The sequence below is a fragment of the Mycteria americana genome, chromosome 3 (genome assembly GCF_035582795.1).
Source record: "Mycteria americana isolate JAX WOST 10 ecotype Jacksonville Zoo and Gardens chromosome 3, USCA_MyAme_1.0, whole genome shotgun sequence".
Classification (NCBI taxonomy): Eukaryota; Metazoa; Chordata; class Aves; order Ciconiiformes; family Ciconiidae; genus Mycteria; species Mycteria americana.
Genome location: NC_134367.1, coordinates 76,637,708 through 76,658,953, shown reverse-complemented (window position 1 = coordinate 76,658,953; position 21,246 = coordinate 76,637,708). Strand labels below are relative to the sequence as shown.

At 37.8% G+C, this 21,246-nt stretch overlaps 1 protein-coding gene across 6 annotated transcripts in view; it reads right to left on the bottom strand.

Moving 5' to 3' along the window:
* Nucleotides 1-21,246, bottom strand: part of MAP3K4 (mitogen-activated protein kinase kinase kinase 4) — a 74,577-nt gene that overhangs the window by 50,596 nt on the left and 2,735 nt on the right. For all 6 annotated transcript variants that reach the window (XR_012775308.1, XM_075499094.1, XM_075499090.1 and 3 more), the window contains exons 2-3: nt 9,336-9,526; nt 2,362-3,743 (exon numbers count right to left, since the gene is read on the bottom strand). Coding sequence is in view for 5 of the 6 variants with exons in the window: in XM_075499094.1 (XP_075355209.1) it covers nt 2,362-3,743; nt 9,336-9,526 (1,573 nt within the window). In the remaining variant the exon portion in view is untranslated. The remainder of the gene's footprint in view (nt 1-2,361; nt 3,744-9,335; nt 9,527-21,246) is intronic.

The window sequence follows — 21,246 nt, the reverse complement described above, 5'->3', positions numbered from 1 at the left end:
CTTAAAAAATCCCCAGGAAAACAAAGTCCAAGACATTTATTGAGGTCATACATAAAATCCATACTCAAAAGTGCAGCCAGCTGAATAAACAACAAACAGGGTACACAGCCTTAAATACTGTTCTACTAAAATAACATCTCTGATTTTGTAAACTAAAATAAGAAAATTAGCCATTTTCTTTAAGAATGAAATTATACAACTTCTACACCAGACAGACTCTATAGTGCCTAGAGCCTTGTTAAAGTATCAGAGCCTATGATGAATGAAACTTGTACTTTAAAAAACACTAAAAACAGCTATCGGTAGAAACATTTACATATATTTAAGATTAAATGAGTATTAAAATGCATACAGTGAAAGAATCCAGAAAGCACATTTTAGATGAAAGATAGTTTTTAAGTAACAATAGAAATGAAACTATGTCCAGATATTTTAAAGTGTATTTACACACATGAACACAGAGTCAAGATATAAAAAAACAGAAGTAACAAAGATTAACAAAACACTAACAGCTCTGGCTGCATACAAATATCAAACTGAACTGAACTAAAAAACCCAAGACACTACATTCAAAGTACTGTCAGATGCAAAGACCAAGCAATTCAAAATCATCTCTTCTATTTTAATCTGATGTCATCTTTTGCTGCAGTAGGTACTGCACTTCTGACAAAGAGTATTTTCTTTTTTTGACAGCATTCTTTTAATTTTGGGGCAGGAAAGAAGTTTACAATTTTGTAACATTCACCTTTAGTCATAAAGTCATTTCTTTAAAGAGGACAATATTCCAAAGAAAATGTAATAATTACTGAAAATTAACATTCAAAGAAGTCGCAAGGGTAGAGAAGGAGGGAGAAAAGATTAACCTCACATCTTACACAAGTCATCCAACGCTAAATTACCAAAAAGTTTAATTCTGTGAAGCTGCAGCAAAGACTCTAGCTACTAGTGTTTCATTAACTTGTTTTAAGAACCCTTATGAAGTCAAAACATTTGAGGTATTTAGCAATTTCAACAATACATTTGAAGTAGTTTTCAATACCCCCAAATTATGGGGTTTTTTAAAAGGTATTTCTACCTATATATTAAGCTGAACTTTCTATCTAAGTATATATGGTTTGGGGTTACTTCTGGTTACTGTAACAGATACCTGTAAGTTTTGCTTAGGCACATGACTCTTTTGAAATACACAAAGATTTTCTTAATGCAAAACTTCCTAAAACACAAGTTGAAACCAATTAGAGAATAAATAAAAATTCAACTAATAGCTTCATTTTTTACATTAATATCTACATTAGCAACAGTATGAATAAAAGCTTTTTCAAAATCAAATAACTTTATAAATATAAATTTATTCATCCTAAAAACAATAACCTCCAAGGGAGATAAACAATTCTTGTTCCTTCTGCAAATGTGATGGTCAACACTAAGATATCAGCAACCTGTCGAAGATCACATATGGTAACCATAGTAGAACAGCTAAGAAAGTCCTTCGTCCAGAATCCATGGTTAGGCCCCACACACAGTGCCACTTTATCGAGGAAGGCAAGTAATCCTTACTACTAGTTCTTCCTAATGTAAAAATGCCTACAAGTTAGGAAACAGTTTATATTAAGAAACAATATTCTGCCTTGAAATAATTATTGACCACAACTTACCCTATGAAACTTCAACTACTGTCCTTCGTTTACTGCTTATTTCATAATTTTGTTTTTATTAACTCACAATCATTCTTAATTAAGAATATAAAATGACCCCCCCCCCAAAAAAAAATTAAACTAAGAGCTAGCTGACGAATGCAACATGCTAACATGATTCGCTTTCACAGATTTCAAGGTTAAGAGAGTCCATTCATTTATCCAGTCTGGCCTCAAGCGTAACATGCCACCACAGTACTTCATTCATTTAGACGAGGAAAAACCCAAAACAATGGTGACATTTTCATAAAGGATGTGTTGCAGAGAGATATCCAGTCTTGAAGACAAGAAAAGGAAAATGACCACTTCCATAGCTAATTTTTCTCACAACTCAACTTTTGTGCCTAATTTTCCGTTGTAATTTTTCTGACTTATGGCTTTAGACATTAGAAAATGCAATGAGCAAAGATGTTATCATAAAAACGTCATTTCAACTACAAACAAGAACAGAGAACTAGTTTGTGCTTCATACGAATTCTAATTCAGGTCAAATGACAGATTCATTTCAGTGGAAGCAGAACTAGGCTCTTAATCATAACATATACTATCTTTCAAAAACCAACAAAGCAACCAAACTTTCATAAGATCCCAATTCCTCCAGTTTCAGTTAGAAACAATACAGCAGGGGAGGTACTCCTGTTATCCATGTACACTAGTAGCAACCTACCTCCAGCTGGCGATCACTCCTTACCAACGCCATACGGGCCCTTTGCAATGAACCATGCATTAGCTTGTGCAGTCTTAAAATTAGCTTCCTCAACCCCATTTGCTTCAGTGCTTTATCTACAAATGGCCTGTAAATAGAGGTCAAACAGTGTTGGCTGCAGCTTGCCTCAGCACTGCATTCTGGAATAACCCAAGAGGCAGAGTCATCCTCAGATTCAAGCCTATCAAGCCTCCTTGAAAAATGGTCCTGAAAGTCAAAATTTGGCTTATTAGTAAAATTGTTCTTGATGGCTTGTCTAAGTTCCTCAACATTCTCCTCAGAGATTTGTTCTTCACCATCGCTCTCCTCTGTGCATGTTCCTGAGGATTCCTTTATTTCTGTTTCCCTATCAACTTCTTCATCCTCTGGATCATTGTCTTTAGATGGTCGAGGAGAAGGAATTTCAAACACTGGCCAGCCAATGTCAGAAAGATTTTTGATGCCCAATACAGTTCCCATAATCCTTAGTTTCTGATTTAAGTCTTTTGTAATATTTAACCATAGACAGAGTGCCTGCACTCTGTCTTGGAAGTCCTTTGCAGCATACTTTTCATAGTCCTTTTGAAGAGCCTGCAGAGACGGATAAAGTGCTTCTATATACTCTAGCAGCTCCATTATCCGCTTTACTTGCTCAAATGAGACACGCTGGCGATGGAGGTGTTCATGGTAACTTGAGTAACCCAAAGCACTAGTTCCATGTGTTGCTTTGCAAACTCCTTCTCCTGAAGTACCATTGAGACTGGCTCCATTTTTTACACAGGAGAAGCTTCCATAGTTCACTTTGAAGGTGAGGATTTCATTGATGATATCAGGGATAGCTTGACGGGCTGCATAGAGATAGAGGTCTTGGTCATTAATGCTCCGGCCAGCATGCCAAGCTTGCAGCTCCAGCCAGATCAGTTCATTGGATCGGTTCAGCCAGACAGAAGAGGTGTTTTCCTGTCCTCTTTGCTCCCTGTCCTTTTTCTTCGAGACTGAGGTAAGTTTTAACAAAAGCCGCAGGGTTTCAAAGAATTTTAAGCGGTCTGCTGGGCAGTCAGTCCTAGAAGTCTGGCGTGCAGTTCTGGGTATTGGCATGGGCACAGAGACTGGAAGCTTAGCATTGCTACAGCCAAGGCTGAGGTAAGGCTTATGGAGATCAACATCTGGAATTGGTTTTTTTGGCAGAGACCCACCAACGGAGTCTAACATAAACGAGCACTGCACATTTTTCTTGTGATCTCGTTCTGTTGTCCTTAGGGTGTCTCGGATCTTTTTCCCTTGCTTATAGCTGTGCTCCTCCACATTCTCCATGGTTTTCCCATTGTCTTTATGCACAGACTGAGTTGGCACACTCATCTTTTCTGTAAGAAAAGAAAAAAAAGAATGAATGTGACTGCAGCAACAAGAAAAAACATTGTTCAATCCAGCTCCTGATCACATTTCTTAGGTAGAGCATAAAACATTACTTAATACCAATAAAACAAAATAGGCATGGGTAGAAGTCAAACGTAGTCTTGGAAATTACCATTAGTATAGCTAAATCAATAGTAGCACCAAAGGAAATTTTTTTTCTCCTCTTGCTTTACCTCTTTTGTAGAAAGGACCTCAGAGAATTCTCATTATCCTGCGTATGCAATCTACTGAGAACTGAGTACGATCAAAAGGAAAAGAATGGTTTCCAAGTTTATTTCCTATACATTTGTCACACAACCTCCTAAACAAAAACTCAAAATGCAACAGAGTATTATTAAGGTTTCTAAGTCAAACAGAATTAAAGAGACTCCCTTGCACATGCAATTTCATAAAAACTGGAGCATGTACGGATTCTGAAATTCAGCTTGAATGATCCGATCCTGGCTCCTGGGGGGCTTGACCTTAGTTCTAGGAACCCCTGTGTAGTCTTAGTACACTGCCTTAACACCAGGAGCCTACTTCTCCACTTTCCCAACACACAAACACTTGCCCTCTGCCTCACCACATAACAGTAGCCCTTTCCTGCCTAATCGTGCAATCTCTTCTTCTCTTCCTGTTCTTTCCTCAAGAGCAGCAGACCTTATCACTCTTCTGCAGCACTAACAAAAGCACTTCAATCTGGCTTTGCAGATCAGGACAGGAGGAACTACTTGGTATTAAAACAGCGGTTCTCTCTCTCTCGGAATTGGTGGCAGGCTGGAAAGAAGCACCTGTATGTAGACTAGCTGCAGTCCAGGGATCAGCAGCTGGAACACAAGAAGCTACGTGGTCACAGGGCCCCTGCTTATTCAAGAACAGAAAAGACTTTCAGAAAGATGGCTGGATACTTTGTCTTCTTTTCACAGTTCACTGTGACTCTAAGGATTATCTGCTGCACACAGCACATTCCCTACTCTAGAAGTAGTAATTTCCTTAGAGCCTCTGCTACTGTGCTCCTCACTGTAACATCCATTAATACCAGAAATACTAATAAGCTTATTTGCAAAACAGGCCTGCTTGGTGGAAGAATAATATTATTCCCTTTCTATATATGGAAAATCATGATACATAAAGATCCGTCAAGCCAGCATACTTTTGGGTGCCAAAAACGGGAAGAGCTATTGCTCAACATTTCAGAACATCGAGCCCTTCATGTTCAATGCTCCCTGACTTCAATTGCACCTTGAATTCTCAACAATTTGCGAACCACAACGCAGAATCTCTAGCTTGCTCCTAGGAAAACAAGAAACAGACAGAGGATTTTAATTTGTGCTATTTGCCTAGCACCACACAAATTTTCGTGACAGAATGCTGTTATCATACGATGCACTTCACTGACTTATGGCCCTTCATTCTTGTTTCATTCACTACATATCTTCCAGCATCTGCAACAAAAGAAGGTACAATCATACAGAAATCTGTTTCCTTCCTCACAAAATTCCAAACAATCTTTACTCATGTAAGACAGCAGTTCTCTGGAAGAGAACTGACGTGGTAACATAGCTCAAAGACTATCAAATGTATGCACACAAAGGCATTGTATTAAGGTCGCAGAAATGTCTGAAATAGAAGTGGAGAGGCGTGTGGTCAGAGCACCTTCCTTCGCTTGTTTCCATTTCAAACCATGTTTTAAGCTGTTAATGAGCAATAAGTGAGTTAATAAGGGTGTAACCTGCCACACTGCCTCCTTCCAATCCCCACATCTAAAAAATATAATTTAACCCTTGCCATAGTTGTGTAGGATTGGGGCAGGTCACAAAGCGTACAATAGCATTTAACTGTGGAAAAAAGAAAAGAAATTATATTTTGAAGGATATGAGGAAGAAAGAAGAATCACAAAGTCATCAACAGAAAATGTTTCTTGCAAACATGGACTTTATTAATGCCTCTTTATATTACTTTTATTTCAGGTATTCATACATCTTTCTCTGAATAGCTACCAAGTACAACAGCAGATGACATAAAAACCCAACTCAAACACAGTTTTTCTCCTGAAAATGAAAACCTATCAGTGATTCTAAGAAACTTGCTACGGAATTCACTATCATTGATTTTACATTTACATACTCAAACACTACTGTCAGACAGTGGTACCTCACCCTCACTGGTTACTAACTCATGAGGTTACCCAGCACCAGACAGAACACAAGACTAAAAGTCCTGCTGAGCGAATAAGCTTGAATTCCATGCCACAGCTGGCACTGTAGTGAGAAGGCAACAGCCCAAAAAGCTAGGACAAGCAAGCAGCGGGAAGATGCATTCTGCGTTGGCAGGAAAGAAGGAGGAAGATGAAGGAGGTTGGCAGAGGCGAAACACACACACACACACACCCTCCCCAGACTTTGTGGTAGATCAGAAATGGATCAACTTTTAACAGCGCTTTGATGTTAAAGATTTTGGTGACCTTGCAAAATAAATGAAAACCCTGGCACATTCAAAGATGACTTTCTGAACTTACACTCTAGGAGGTCCTCTAAACCCCTTCAGCTTGTATTTTTAACATGTTATTCTCCTTCAATATTAATCTTCAGATTCCCCACCCCACCAAAACACATTGAAAGAAAGGTAAGTTAAAAATATGATTCATTATTAGACATCCAAAATGCCCTAATACTTGAATATTAACAAAGCCCAATAATCTAGAAATTGTTTCAAAATCCTCTCATTTTATCAAATAAACAGGTGCCAATGATTCAAATACACCTGACAATTCTGCAATAAATGAGTATCAATGTCATAACTGTATGAGTTTCTACTAATAATTTTATTGCAGTTTTGTAATATAGGCTTAAATTAATTTGTAAAACAAGTTCAGCTCTACTAACAAATTTTAACTTATAATTACCGTTATTGCTACACGGGGCAGGTAGGTTTCACAACTAAGCAACGATTGGTTGGTGAGAGGGGGGCACATGGTAGAGTCTGAGATCTTAAATAGCTCATTATAAAAAAATTACAAAATGAACTTGAGGAACTTGATAGGGGTAAGAAAGTGAGGCGGACAGAGGTTCCCCTTCAAGTATGAAGTTGCAAAAGTTTCATACTAAAAAGCAGAGAGAGGCACTGTTTTTTTATGTAGTCCAAGAAGCTAACACTTCAATAAGTAAGCAAGCATCGCTGGACTGACATTCCGTACCCTCCGAGTCAGAAAAAACAGGCAGGAGACACATGTATGTCTTTGAAGCAACTCTGATATGCATTTAGCTTAGAAAACTTGAATCCCATGGGGTCTTGGGCTACAGGAGAAACAATTCAGAAACTAGTTTAAACAGATTATTGCATCAGTTTATTTTTTGATACTAAATGCAAGTTATAAGAAACTTGGTGTGACAGGAATTAAACAAACATGGGAGATGCAAGTAAGCGAGCCCCTAATGCCCAAAACTCTTCCAGTTGTCTAAATAAAGATACATTAAATCTGTGTTGTATGTAAACGTCTGAAAGTTATTTCAAATTACTTTTTAAACTGATTAGTTACATCAAACTAACCCCTGAATGAATTCTCTTACTGAGGTAAAACCAATTCATTCTCATTCAATGTCAATCAACTAGTCTACTTTGAAGTTGTTGGTTTTGTGGTGGGTTGGTTTTTTTGTTTTATTCCCCCCCCCCAATACAGAATAAGTTTTCTGAGATTCTACATACAGGCAAAGTTAAACAAAATTAACTATGAACTTTCCAGAAAAGGTATTTTACACCATACAACACTATCCAATTCATTAAAAAAGAAAAACAAAAAACAAACATGTTTTAAGATACACCCATAGCAATCAGAACAGGATATTATTATTCCAGAAGCAAGAACCATTCCCCTCACAAGTAGAAAGAGAGAGACCTTGCTCCAAAAACTCAAAATCTATTAGCAGGGATAAACAACGACTCCCTATTTCTCATAAAGGTATCGATCCTCAATATGTGCTCAGCACCAAAGGGTTACTATGAAATATTATGCATTATAGTTCTTTAGTATCACAATTTCTCTGTTTAGAAACTAACCTTTTTTTTTTTAAAGCACAGAAAGAAACAAGAAAAATCACAGGAAGCAAGGAAAGTTATTACATAGCTATCATATATAGAACTACATAAGGTTAATGTCGCATTGGAAGAGTTTAAGTTAGCCAAAAGGCACAATTAAAAGCCAGTAAAAGAAGCTTAATAATTCCAATGCCTACACAGCTAACTGGCAAGTATAACGAGATTTCTCTTCAATTTAGTTTAAGGAAGAGGTCTTTTGGTAAATGCTCTCTTTGCAGTGACATTATTTAGAGGCTGTATGAAACTGAAGGGAACCAAAAGCTTTGGAAGATGTTTGCATGGGCCCTTCTCTTATTATGAGCTTGCACTCCACAATTCTATGCAACTGAAGAATAGACTGTATTCCCTTATTCATGCTAAATCATTTACCTTCTTCTCACTTACACTTTACCTTGAAAATGTAATCCTTGCAAGTAAATGCACTCTGTGATAACATTTCCTGTTTTATGTGAAGCAATTTAAAAAATTGCTTCCAAAATACTAATTGGCAATAGTCAAACCGCCATAACAACTGTGGCAAATAACCTCGTCTGACATAGGTTTTGGTGTTGGTTTTTTTTTTTAAAACAAAACAAAAAAAACCAAACCCAGGTGCGTTCTGTATGAAAGTACTGAACATACAATCTTAAAAAATTGCTTTTTTGCACCCACTACAAGCTCAGCAAAACTACTAAAATTGCGCACTTTTTCTTTTTTTCTTGGAAGGGCTGCTTGAAAAGACGTAGCTATTGCATGTTTTTTAAAATTATCTTTTCAACAAGCAATTACCATATTTTACCTCCTCAAAATTAAAGAAAGAAAAGCTTAAAGTTCATACTTTAACCTAAAAATGCTTTATTTAGTATTAGATATTGTTACTTGGTAACTTTAGGAAAAAACACATATCAAGTATCTTTTGGTTTTTCCCCAGTTATGACTTTATGACTAAAGCGTCAACAGAAGTAAACAGTGGTAACTACAATTTAATTGCTTCAGTGACGCTAAAGAATAAAGAATAATCACTGAAAACTCTACTTTTCTATAAAACAGACTGTGAAGTGCTTCAGACCACAAAATCGGGGCAGAGAACCAATCACACCATTTACTAGAGACCATAGAATCGCAGAAAAAAAATCATTGGAAAATACCTCTGAAGGTCATTTTTGCCAACCTCCTGCTCAAAGCAGGGTTTATTTCAAAACTAGTTTAACCTGCTTATGATCTTATCCACTTGTGTTTTGGAAATCTCCAAAGATGGAGATTCAAAAACCTCTCGGGCAAACTGTTCACTGTCTGACCACTCTCGTGGTAAAATTTTTCTTCTAATACCCAAAAGAGTCTTGCAACTTATGACAGCTGCCTCCTGTCCTTTCACTGCACCTCAGTATCTGGCTCCATTTTCTGTATACCTCCTCTGTCAGGTAACGATGGGCTCCTACTATGACTTTATGGTCATTTTAGGAAAAAAAACAAAACACCACACCTACCTTTCAAAGTGGAGCGGCTAGCAGGTCTCCCAACGTTATTTTTCTGATGCTTTGTTGACATACGCTTCATCTGGCGGGGTGTACTAGGAGGAGAAGTTCCATAGAAGGTGTCAGCACTTGCTTCATCGGATAATTCCTCAGGGTCAGATTCAGAGATCTTGCAAGTAGCATCTTCTGATTTGCACTCTTTCCTGTAGAGAACAAGTTAAACCATGATGTTAAAGATAAAGAATTTTTACTTGCAATATCTGTTTAGAAAGCTAATCCATAGACAAATCCCAACCACAATCAACCTTCTATGCTTTCCTGCCACAGCCATGTCTATTTAGCCCAAGTTTTTTCACACCAATAAGGGCAACTTTCCCAATAAGGGCAAGTGAAGTATAGGCAACATACAACAAAGAGGATGCATAGTCAGGGTGTCACTAGGAGAACACAGTGTAAACATACACGTATATGTAACATATTTGTTTTGGAGAAAGCTTGTGGCAAGCCTAAACTAAGAGGTACATGAAACAAACAAAGGTTCAAAAATACAAACATAATGCAAGACAGTCAATCCAATCAGCAGCAGAGACAACAGCAGAGGTCTTCCCTTCCATCCTCTATCCCCTAACTTGTGCATACCATGAAGGCAACTTCTAAGTTCACTGAAAAGGCTCTCCAACCTTCACAAAACTTTTATCTAGCATAGGAGATCTGAATGTATTCTATGTATTTTCCACTGATTTTAATATTAAGTAGGTTTAACCTCAGAACTTTTTTTTTTTTGGTTGCAAAAAAATAACAGGGTCTCCACAGTAACTTTTTAATTAGCCTCAATTACTCTGATGCTTTGGAAAAAACACTAGTAATACTTAAAAAGAAGTCAGAGCTCATGCAAACACAGAATTAGATAATGTATATATGTTCTTCAAATCGCAAATCCAGATGGTCAGTTTAACTACTGGATGCTCTATCACTGAATTCAACAGAAAGCATGTAGCTTTGCAGAATTAGTATCTGTGTCACTCCAGAGTCCAGCACAACAGCTTTCCAACACCAAATAGGGCCTTTCATTGCTATTACATCTAGCAGTACCGGCAAACATTGTGCAGTAGCATTACATACAGTATTACAAAACATTTCATTATTTAAAGAATGCTGACTTGTCTTTGTAATTTTCCAAAGCCCTAAACTATTTTGATTTAAATTGTTCAAAGATAAAACTATAGAGTAACATTTTTTTTTCCTCCAGTGAGGAACAGGCCTTAAAAAAAAAAAAAAAAAAGACAACCAAACCAACAAAACAACAACTGTATGGTATCACACAGTTAACCCTAGCAATGGCACAATTCCATTGCAGAACAAGACAATCAAAGTCCAGACTGCTATGATTTCAGTCTCCCCTTCTCCCCAGCCCAAAACTCCTACAGCCTTTCCTTTGAGTCAATTCTGGCACTCATACTATTGCCCACTAAGCCAACACCAGGAGCTGATCTATTTGTAAACTCACATGGTAAAAACAAGAAAAGCCATCCATTTTCATATGTTAACTCTGGGCAAGCTCAAAGACAACTTCCAGTGCCAGCTTCCTCTCATAAGAAGAGGTCAGATGTAAAACTACCACGATGGGGGGCATGCATGTACTCTTATATTAGGACTTGCTTTAAAAATAAAATATGACAAATACAATAAATGAGTAATCATGTCAGATACTCTTTCCTTCCTCCTGGACACTTGCTCTGTCCCACCAAATAAGATTACTTCAGTAGAGTGGCAGTTGGGCACAATACCACTAATAGCTGGATCTCTTCTGCATGATCAAGTGACACACAGCAACAAAATTACTCTCAGGCTGTGAACAACTGAACTTCAGTACATTTTATGCTGCTCACTGACATACTAGGAAATTTCAAATTCATACACAGAAACAAACTATTTTAAGACAATACGTGAACTGTATCATTGCCCCACCAATAACATATCATTTGAATTCTTCACAATGTTAAAAAAGTTAAAAATAATTAAATCCTCTGGTCAATTCAGGCTTCAGGGGAAAGTAGATGGCAGCAGGACAGGATTTTAACCTCTCTCACTATCCCTTTATACCCATCTGTTGTTTATCTACCCAGGGTAAATATAGAGAAGGGAGAAAAAGGGAAGGAGGAAGAGAGGACTCCAAGGCCAAAACAAGTCCCTAACTGATTGAGCTCCAGCCTATTCATGGGATTCAAAGTGACACCAAGACCTCTGCCTTCTCCCAGAATATGGGACCCATTACCCCAGCACAGTCCTCTCATCACCACCACTCCCCACTGGTGCCACACATGCAACTCTTGCTTTAACATACATCTGGGAGAAGAACATGCACCACTCTAGCTTGGAGAAGGGAAAAAACGCAGTTTGCCTCCATCCCCTCACATATTTTATTTCTGAAGCAGACGTGCAAATAACACCATCTTGACTTTGGTAAAAGATAGGGAGGCAAAGAAACATTCAACCTAAATCAGACAGTGCAAGACTAGCATCAGTACCTGATAACTTCAATTTCACTTGAATCATGAACAACATTTTACTTGCTACTATTTTTGAAACAGACGACGAATGTTACTCATGCTCTGGTGGAGCAAGTCTGAGTGTCTGCAGGAAGAAATATGCCAGAATATTGCCAGCCAGTAGAATAGCAGTAAGGCTAACAAAACAAAAACAAAACAAAAAAAAATCAGATACTACTTTTTCTTTGCCTTTAGCTATAAACAGAAATAAATATCTTAACATGCAGAACAGTTATGTTCTCTGCAAAGCCATGGAAACATTTAGTCTGTGAAATTACTCTTCTCACATTACAGCTTTGAGAAGAAGGCAGGCAAGTTCACCAACTATTGTAGATAAACTTTAGAGGTTACCTAAGAAAAAGGACTCAGGTGGTACCGTAGCACCACCTGTAGCCTAAGGAGAGCCATGCAGTGAATTTGGCCATAAGGACAACCACAGAATCACCAATACTTTTAGCCTAGTTTCTTCGCTTTGGGAAATCATGCTGTTTGTGTGTCTTCTAACAATCTGATTTAATTAACCACTACTGGCCACGTATAACAGAGAAGTCTTAATTTGTTCCTACAGATCTTGTGAAAACAGGTGGATAAATGACAGAAAAGGATCTTGTAAATGCTGAACTGGGAAAGCGGAACACAAGTTTGCATCTTTCTGGACACCAGAAAAATTTTATTGCTGACAACTCTTGCAAACAGTCCTACTGAAGAAAAAACTTCAGGCAGAGCACACCCCTCTGATTTTGCCAAAGACAAATCAACCACAAGAGACTAAACCACATGAAACAAGAAGTCATTAGTTCCAGTGCTTATGGAACTATTTATTTTTTCAGTGATCTCACTGGCCTGGCGAGGCGCAGGGTGGGGTGCTGATGCTCTTGCAGGGCCTGGCAGAGCAGATCCTGTGGCACTCACATTAGGTCTCAGTTCCAAGGCGGTTTTAAACTAGGGCAAGTTACCTCGTTATAAAAGACCAGTGAAAACACCGTTTTCCTTCTGTTTTTAAGTGCGTAACCTCTTCTAAGAGTGTAACCATCAAACCTCTTCACCGGGCTGAATGAACTGATTTTTAAAGACCATAAGCTGGTTCTTTCCTCAACAGTCACTACCTTGTTTGTTTCTTGCTACGTCTGATGAGAGGGCATGAAGTCCAAAAGTATTCAAAACACCCTCCAATCTCACACCTGAATTACATACATACCGATACAGTGGGATCCAGTATGACTTACTTAACATTCAGACTTTTTTTTTTTTGGGGGGGGGGGGAGTAATTTAGTAAACTCATCTTTAATTTGTTAAAAACCATAGCAGATTTATCACAAAACACGCAGCACTAGAAGTCACATCACAAAACAGCAATCATGCTCTCCAGAACCACTCTTGTTAGCAGCTGATGACGAGACAATCTAACTGGAGCTGGCTGGTCTGCTTAGAGGGAGGAAGGCACAGGCTGCAACTCAAGTTTAAAAATTCAGTATGCTCAGTTTAGGGTTTGTGTGCAAAGACTGTATCTCAACTCAGAGCTCAAATCAATGCCAGTGAACACAAAGACTCAGTTTCACCAGTGAAAGCCTTATTGTACAACAATGCACTAGATATACAGGGTCTGAACTATAAATCCAATTTTGCGTACAATCTTCTCTTAAAAGATCTGCTACATTTATGAATACTAAGAGTACGTGCTTGCAGCTATGCATTCAAAGCAGTTACTACAAACTGCTGTAAGGGCAGCAAAAGAAACAGTAACAAAAAACCTTGAAGGAAAGACTACAAATGCAATTCCGAGGAAGCCTTCAGTAAAAAGCAAGAAAAATATCTCGGGGTTTTTTCATTATTTTATTTTTTATTACAGAGCAGCAGGAATTTGCTCAGTTTGTACAAAAAAAACTATTTTTCGCTAAATACATCCTGTGTAAATCTGGCATAGTGCTTACGGGAGAAAAAAATAGCCTGGTTAGCAAGAAACAAAAATTCTGTGACTAGCATGGACATTTAAATGGTGTTCATGTCATGTATTCCTAGTGTGACTATACCTCCAGAGACAGTAAAAAAAATAAAAATTCTTCACATTAAAACCTAACACTGACATACAGTAATGAAGATTCTTGACCTTGTATTCACATTTGAATCTCGTATGCCTGAGCTCAGCATTTCTGAGTAATGTTAGATCTCAGTCACCAATAACTTCTGATTGCTGCCATAGGACTTACTGTTACAAACTTGGTAATATACTTGATAAGATTGTTAACAGTAGAATTAAATTAGACTTGAAACTAAGGACATGTCTGGCTTTTGAATTTGTTATCCTTAAGATAATTTGGGTAAGCTATAGGAAAGCACCAAGTTTTGGGGGTGTTTTTGAACGAGAATCACTACCACAAAGATAAATTGCAGATACAGTCCTTCTTAAAGTTCTTCTAGTGTAAAAATTTTGTAAGAACAGAAAAGTCTTCAAATTATGAAGGGCGAATGCAATTAGACTTGTAAAAAGCACCGTATCTCTATTAAGGCCTGGATCAGCTTCCTCCTGAGAAAAAAAAAACCTACCAAACTTTATTAATCTTGGAAAATATCACTGCTTGGCAAATGAATACCCATGTTTTCAGGTAAGAAATTGGAAGGAGTATCCTTCCCAAATTTTAGAGAGAACAAGAGCACACAGACCTATGCCACATCCCACCAGTAGAACAAAAAGCACTGAAAACAACTTTGAGTTGGAGAGGAGAGCAGTAACAAGAACTTTGGTGTGCCAAGTTTCCAGCTCACAAGGATCTTGTAGATATTACTTTACTCTAGAAAAGAGGCATCTGGATAACTTAACTTGACAATAAAGCCTGGCAGAAAAACACCTAACAGCAATCTCATAGTGGAAAAAGGGAACTTCAGAGTATCATCTCTTCTGGCATGAAGGCTGTATAAAAAAAGGCAGGGAGGAAGCATACAATAAAAACACTGTTCTCTAAACCACTTGTTGTCCTTGCAACTCTTCCTTCAGTTGGTAAGCAAAGAGCAAGATTACTAACTTCTTTCAGTTCTCAGGACCTGTTCAAGCACGCTTCTCTAACTCGATTTGTGTATCCTTATGATCACCCTTACATCTGCACTATTCTTCCTTTCTACAGGAGGTGGCTAATCCTATCTAGTTAAATGCATCCATTTCCCATCTCTTCTGAAAGCTAAGACATAAATATTTATGAGGGTCACATTCAACCTTTCATTGATTTCTCTAACCATAAAAGCAGATATTATGTAAGGCACACCAATGTCAAGGCTAAAATGAATAGGAAAAAACAAACTTGAAACTTATCTTAAAATGAGAAGAAAGTTTGAAGGATACAGAGATGCTAAAGATAATGCCTGGAAGTAATTTGAGGAAAGGAAAAAATATTTTGTCATGTTGTTGTCTTAAAACAACACCCTAACACAGAAATCTCGGGCTTTTCTGTATTCACTAAGTATTTCAAAATAACATTTTAAAGAAGAAATAGTACCAGCATAACAATTTCAGTTTTAAGAAATATTCAAATTCAAATTCAGCTGTACATAGCTACATTTTTTCTCCCAGAGGAATCAGGGCAAGGCAGGATATGTGATTGGTTGTCGCTATAGTCTAGGAACGAACAACCAGCGTGCTGGGGAAAAAAGGTGGCACTTGGGCAGGCAGGGGAGAATTTACTTATAACAGAGACAGTAATTTTACCATTTACTGCTGACACTAACTGAAAAAAAGCACTTGCATCTTTCAGCAAGTAAGTCCGCAGATGCAAATTTTACAGAATCTAAGTTTTCGTTAGAACAGCTTACAGCAGAGAAGCTTGTTAAGAGCACAAAAAAACATGAAGTAATATTAAAAAACGTTTAAAATCAAGTATGAAATGTAATGAAGCTTATTCACACAATTTTCTACAGGGATGAAGTACAGAGCCTCAAAAATTACCAAGACTATAGTCACAGTAAGCTGACACAAAAAGGGGAACCTGTTCCAGTGCACCTTTTGTCTCCCAGGTTGCACGTGCCTGCCCCCTCTGCACAGAAGCCAACAATCATGTGAACTCAGTCACCAGTTTGATGGGGGAAAAAAACCATTAATTTTTTGGTGCATCAGGTACCCATCAGATCAATAAGCTAAAGTAAAAACTCCACAGACACGTGACTGCTAGGTCCAGAAAGAATGCAGTGAGGAGCTTGGCTTCCTCTTGGGGAGAGACCAGGGGGAAGAAAGTAGCCTGCTGTTCCAATACATTGAGAGTGATGTGAAATTGTGACCTCAGTCACTCTCTTCTGGCTGCAGCTAAAGCAATTTATAGGATGATTGTCCTTTCTGCTTTCCAGTGACACTTTGCCAGAAGTCACCAGCCCCCAAGACGCACAGGTATAACAAAGTACTGACCCTGGTTCTTTGCTGGTGCTGCTGAAACAATCCAGCTTAGCTGGAACGCCTTTGTTAGCAGGATTTTTCCAACTTCAACCACTTTAATTTTGATTAGGCAACCAAATGTACTTGATGTTATGCTAGCAAGTTTCATATGGCAGATACTCCCAGTTGAGGCGGGGAAGAGAGGGATGTTAGGAAATGAGAATAGTAATTTCTAGATTGGGTCAGCTGCAAAACTAATGCAATTTTTTACTTACAGCAATGATAAAAGCAAAATACTTGGGCAGGAAGATGCTTAAGGTAATACCTGTATCACTACCAAGAACTGATTGAATTACATAATTCCAGTAGCTTATTTATAAATTAACCTACGAATAAGGGCTCATCAACATAGAAATAATTACAGAAACACTAAAACTTCATTAGTAAATAGTCAGAATGTAATACTAGCCCTGTAATAGCCATGCTTTGCTCACTATTTATGCCTTGTTTATGTTTGAAGACTAACCTGTAGCATGGCTGCACAAATGCAAACACCCAGTGCTGCTATGAAGCCCTGACCTACATCTTGCCACCTGCTTGCAAACTATGGGTTTACGCTACAACAGCCCTGCTAACAGTTAAGCACCGAGTACAATAAATCCCAGATCAGTTAAGGCCTGAGAGAAGTACAAAGCAAGTATTTCTGCTGCAAGATCAACAGTGGTTTGTAGCAAGACTTCACGGTGATAGAACAACCACTATTTCTGCAGAACTTTACAAGGCAAAAAGTCATTATTGGGGAAAACGACTAATGTAAGGCTTAGAGCTAAACAGTTAATCTTTAATTGATTCCCAACAATACCTTTTCCCCTTGGTAACCCTCAATTAAGCTGTTTAATTAGAACAGAAGGACCCAGCAAGTGTGAACACGCTTCATTTCTGCAGTAGACCTCAAGCACGTCTGACTGTAGCCAGTTCCCCCCATTACAAAGTTCCTTACAGCACTACTGTACTGACTAGCAACACTTATTTTAAGAGAGAAATTCTGAGAGAAGAGTAACATTTATTTTAAGAGAGAAATTAAGAGAGAAACAAAATCTTCTGCTTCTCAAGATCTGGAAACTACCACAGTCAGTTTTGTAAATTACTAATGCTTTGACACTTTTCCCAAAGTTCTCCTACATTCTTGGGCAGAAGCTTCTAAGTGCTTGATTATTATATTTACAACAGAAAGACGGAGTCACAGAAAAATGTAACAAAAGCTATTGAAACAGCAGAGAGGTGTTGAAAACCCTTTTGACTAACTATAAAAATATGGTAAACTTCAAAATGACAGAAATTGTCAAACAACGAGTTAAAAATAAATTCAGCAAAATGCAAATTAGTATTCATCATAACTTTTTATTGCAAGCAGAGATAAGAGCTATTGAGACCTATTCAAATGATCTAAAGAAGTAATTTTTCTTCTGCAAGTTACACCAACTAGAAATAAGTATTAAAAAAAAATAAATAAAATAGAGCTCTTATAACAGTTTTGGCAGTTCTTCATGTTCTCATCTCAGAAAAAATAATAATCAGAACTTCCTGTTCTTTTTTACTAGTAAATTTGGAAACAGAGAAAGGTTAACTAATTTTTCCATTTTGGATTATTATAAGTTCTCATGCAAATTTGCATTATGACATAACAGCATTTACAGAATATGTATGTACATTCAGCTCTGAGCTTTTCTTCCCACATTCACAAATAGATTATTTGATTAAAACTATGCCATATGTTATTTCAATAAGAAAGAACAAGAGACCTATTTAATTCTGACATTGCTCTATAATGTGTAAAAAAGTGTGAAAATGTTGATGCGTTTGTTAGGTTTCCACATCGACATTTAAGCCTACCTGGTGAGGCTGCAAATGGATCAGAGATTAGAACTGTAGAAAGAGGAGCTAAGAGAGTTTCACCCAGCCCAGCTAGTACCCAGCTCTCTTCTCTTCAATGCCTCAGAACAACTATTGTCAAAATATTAATTGGTTTCAGTCACCATGCTTCATCCTTAGTGCTACTTTCTCAACCTCAACTATATCCTAACTCATCTTTGGGAAAAAAACGTTTTTTTAAACTGAACTTTCCATGAACAGCACTTTTATCTTTTTTTTTTTTTTAATGAGAAGCTCTGAAATACGTTTTCATCACTAAATGATGGTTGAGCATAACATAGCACAGTATAAATCCAAAGGATAAGTGCTTCAATTAAGTTCTTGGCACTTAATTGAAGTGGGGTCTGGCATCAGACCCCAAGGTCTCAAGCTACACACCCCAAAAATAAGGTATATTTAATAAAGAACTACTTATGAAAAATCTATACGAACAAATGTGGATGGATTTTCAGGAAAATTTAAGCCACACCAGGAAAAGTTACATACTACTAGGAAAAGATACTATGACAGAAAGTGTTAGGCTGCTAGGCTCAACTATAAATGTATCATATGTAACAGTGATAAATTGGGAAAGACACAGATCTAGGACAAAAGATAATAAGATCTGTAACAGCCATTCTTCCCCCACTCTCCCATGCACAAACTTCACTCTTCTGGCAGAAAATTCCATTCCTAGATAAGACAAAGCTACCAACTGGTTTTGATCCCAAAGTTTCAGTTCATCTTTTAGATGAAGTCAAAGCCTACAAGAACCCTGAAAGTGAATCATTGAAAGTTAAATACGTTTTTAGTGGAAGCTGGTGCCTAAGCACTGGATGCTGGACTACTAGTCCGCAACCTCTGGAAAATCCAGGCAATGTAATGGAGCTGCAGTACTCTGCACTATTTGGAGCATCCCAAATGCTCAATGGACATGCCCATGGAGAGTTCTACAGTGCAGCCAAGAAGTAACACAGGCATATGTAACTGTGGCCTTGTTATCACTTATTGGATAGATGTTTCGTAGCTAAAATGGTAAAAACCTTTACAAATACTGCTCTCAGAGAAGCCATCAGCAAGTAAACCAGCAGCACACGTAAGCTGAGGGCAGAATAAATCATACACGAATACCACATTAGAAAGCAACACATGACAGTGAATACCAATAAGTGTTAGCAGGACACAGAAGGAACAGAATGAATTTCCTCCTTCTACCCCATGACAGCAAGAGACATTCATCAGGGCAATAAAGTGACATCCTGTCTTGTTTGGATCCACAATAAACCTGATCAAGGTTCATGGCAAGCTGATGTGATTTCACGTACAGGGTTCTTGGACTGGACATGAGTGAACATTTGACAGCTCAGTAACGCTCAAACTCAGGTGTTAACAGCAAACATTCTGGTTTGGCTTTATGTTTGCAGTTGGCCAAGGATGAGCATGGGACAATTATCAGCTCTTTAAATGAATAAGCTTGCAAGTTATTTTTAAAAATTCAAAAATTATTTAGTTAATAGATTACAGGCTAGACACAACATCAATGCAGTTACTTGAGAGCAGAAAACTTAAGAAAAGTAGTAGCCCTGCAAACATAAACAGCATATACAACAGCAAATCCAATCACACAGCTGAAGAAATAAGACCCGAGATACCCTTATCTTCCTGTGCTGACAGAGGTCAACATAGCAGTGGGTAGTGTAAAAAAAATTGTCTTCTAAATCTATTTTAGATGCAGTCTAAAAGAATAGTTTGTATAAGAAATGTGGTTGTCATGGAAGCCAAATCTTTATAAGCCTCTCAAAATCCCAATTTGCTCCCTAAAATAAAAATTACTGCATATCCCTTATCCTTCCCTTTAAATTCAGTAGATCTGTTTTTCATCACAGCACACACATCACAGCATTCCACAAGGGCCAATATCACTAGCTTACATAATAGTAAAACCAACCTTGACACAGACAGCACTAATTAACAGACATAAAAACAACTCAAGCAGCCACACAACGCAGACTAATCATTGCTGCTACAAATGCCAAAGACATCTCAACTAGCACTTCGTGTGTGTTTGCGCGTAGGTGGAGCAATCAGTCATTCATCCCAATCTTGCACATGTAAACAAGAAAATGCAATACATGAAGCACAGAGGTTACATCTTATGTCATTTAAATGCATGAAAAAAAAAACAAAAAAAAAAAGGATGGTAAAACTCTATATACTTAAATCATTTTTCCCACTGAAACTATGATCCTAAGTTAATAAAATAATTTTAAACTCTTTCGCTGCTGATACACTATCAGTCATACAGATAGTTTGGCAAACAGAAAAATAGGTTGAGCACAATTCATGACACGACCTCAGGCTTCCCCCAAACAACAGATGCTGCAGACTGACAGCCCAATTCATTGTCATCATAGAGCCAACAAATCTCATTGACAGACCACTGAAAAATTCCCCAGCACAGAGGAAGCCTCCACATTATTCACAGTTCTGTCCCGCTTTATTCACTGCCTTGCTGCTTCCTTCACCCCTTGCACTGGATGTATGCCAGGAGAAAAGAGGGCTACAAGCAATCAAGGCACAAGTTAGAGTAGCCCTACAGCTCTTCATGCCTTTGCAGTGCCACCAAAATTGGCATCCTGACAAAAGAAATGCTTAAGGCCTCATTTTTCTCTATAGTGGATTTTGTGCCAGAAAATTCTTGGGAAAGCCTAAAATTGGGCTTGGAAAATTTAAAGCCTATAGGCACCAAACATGTACTTGTTTTAATTAGTGTTCTAAATTATCTAGGTGGAAACATCTTTACCTTGAAAACTTTCTGTTTGCTTTGTTACAAGGATTGATACTTAAATGTGAATTCTTCCCAAAACTTTTTAAAACTTCATTTATCCATAACCACAGCAGGCTGCCCAATGTCCAAGTGCAATCCTATCTCAAAATCAACATCTGCTCATAGGTTCCCTGAGTATTTCTCAGTTTAGAGCTGCCTCCCCTCTCTCTCCACCCCAAAGTGTATGTTTCAAGAAAGAAAGGAAGACCTGGGAAAAACAGTTTGCTTTTGGAGAGGCATTCTCAATCAAATGCTTTTAACTAAGGACTGTATAATTCAAAA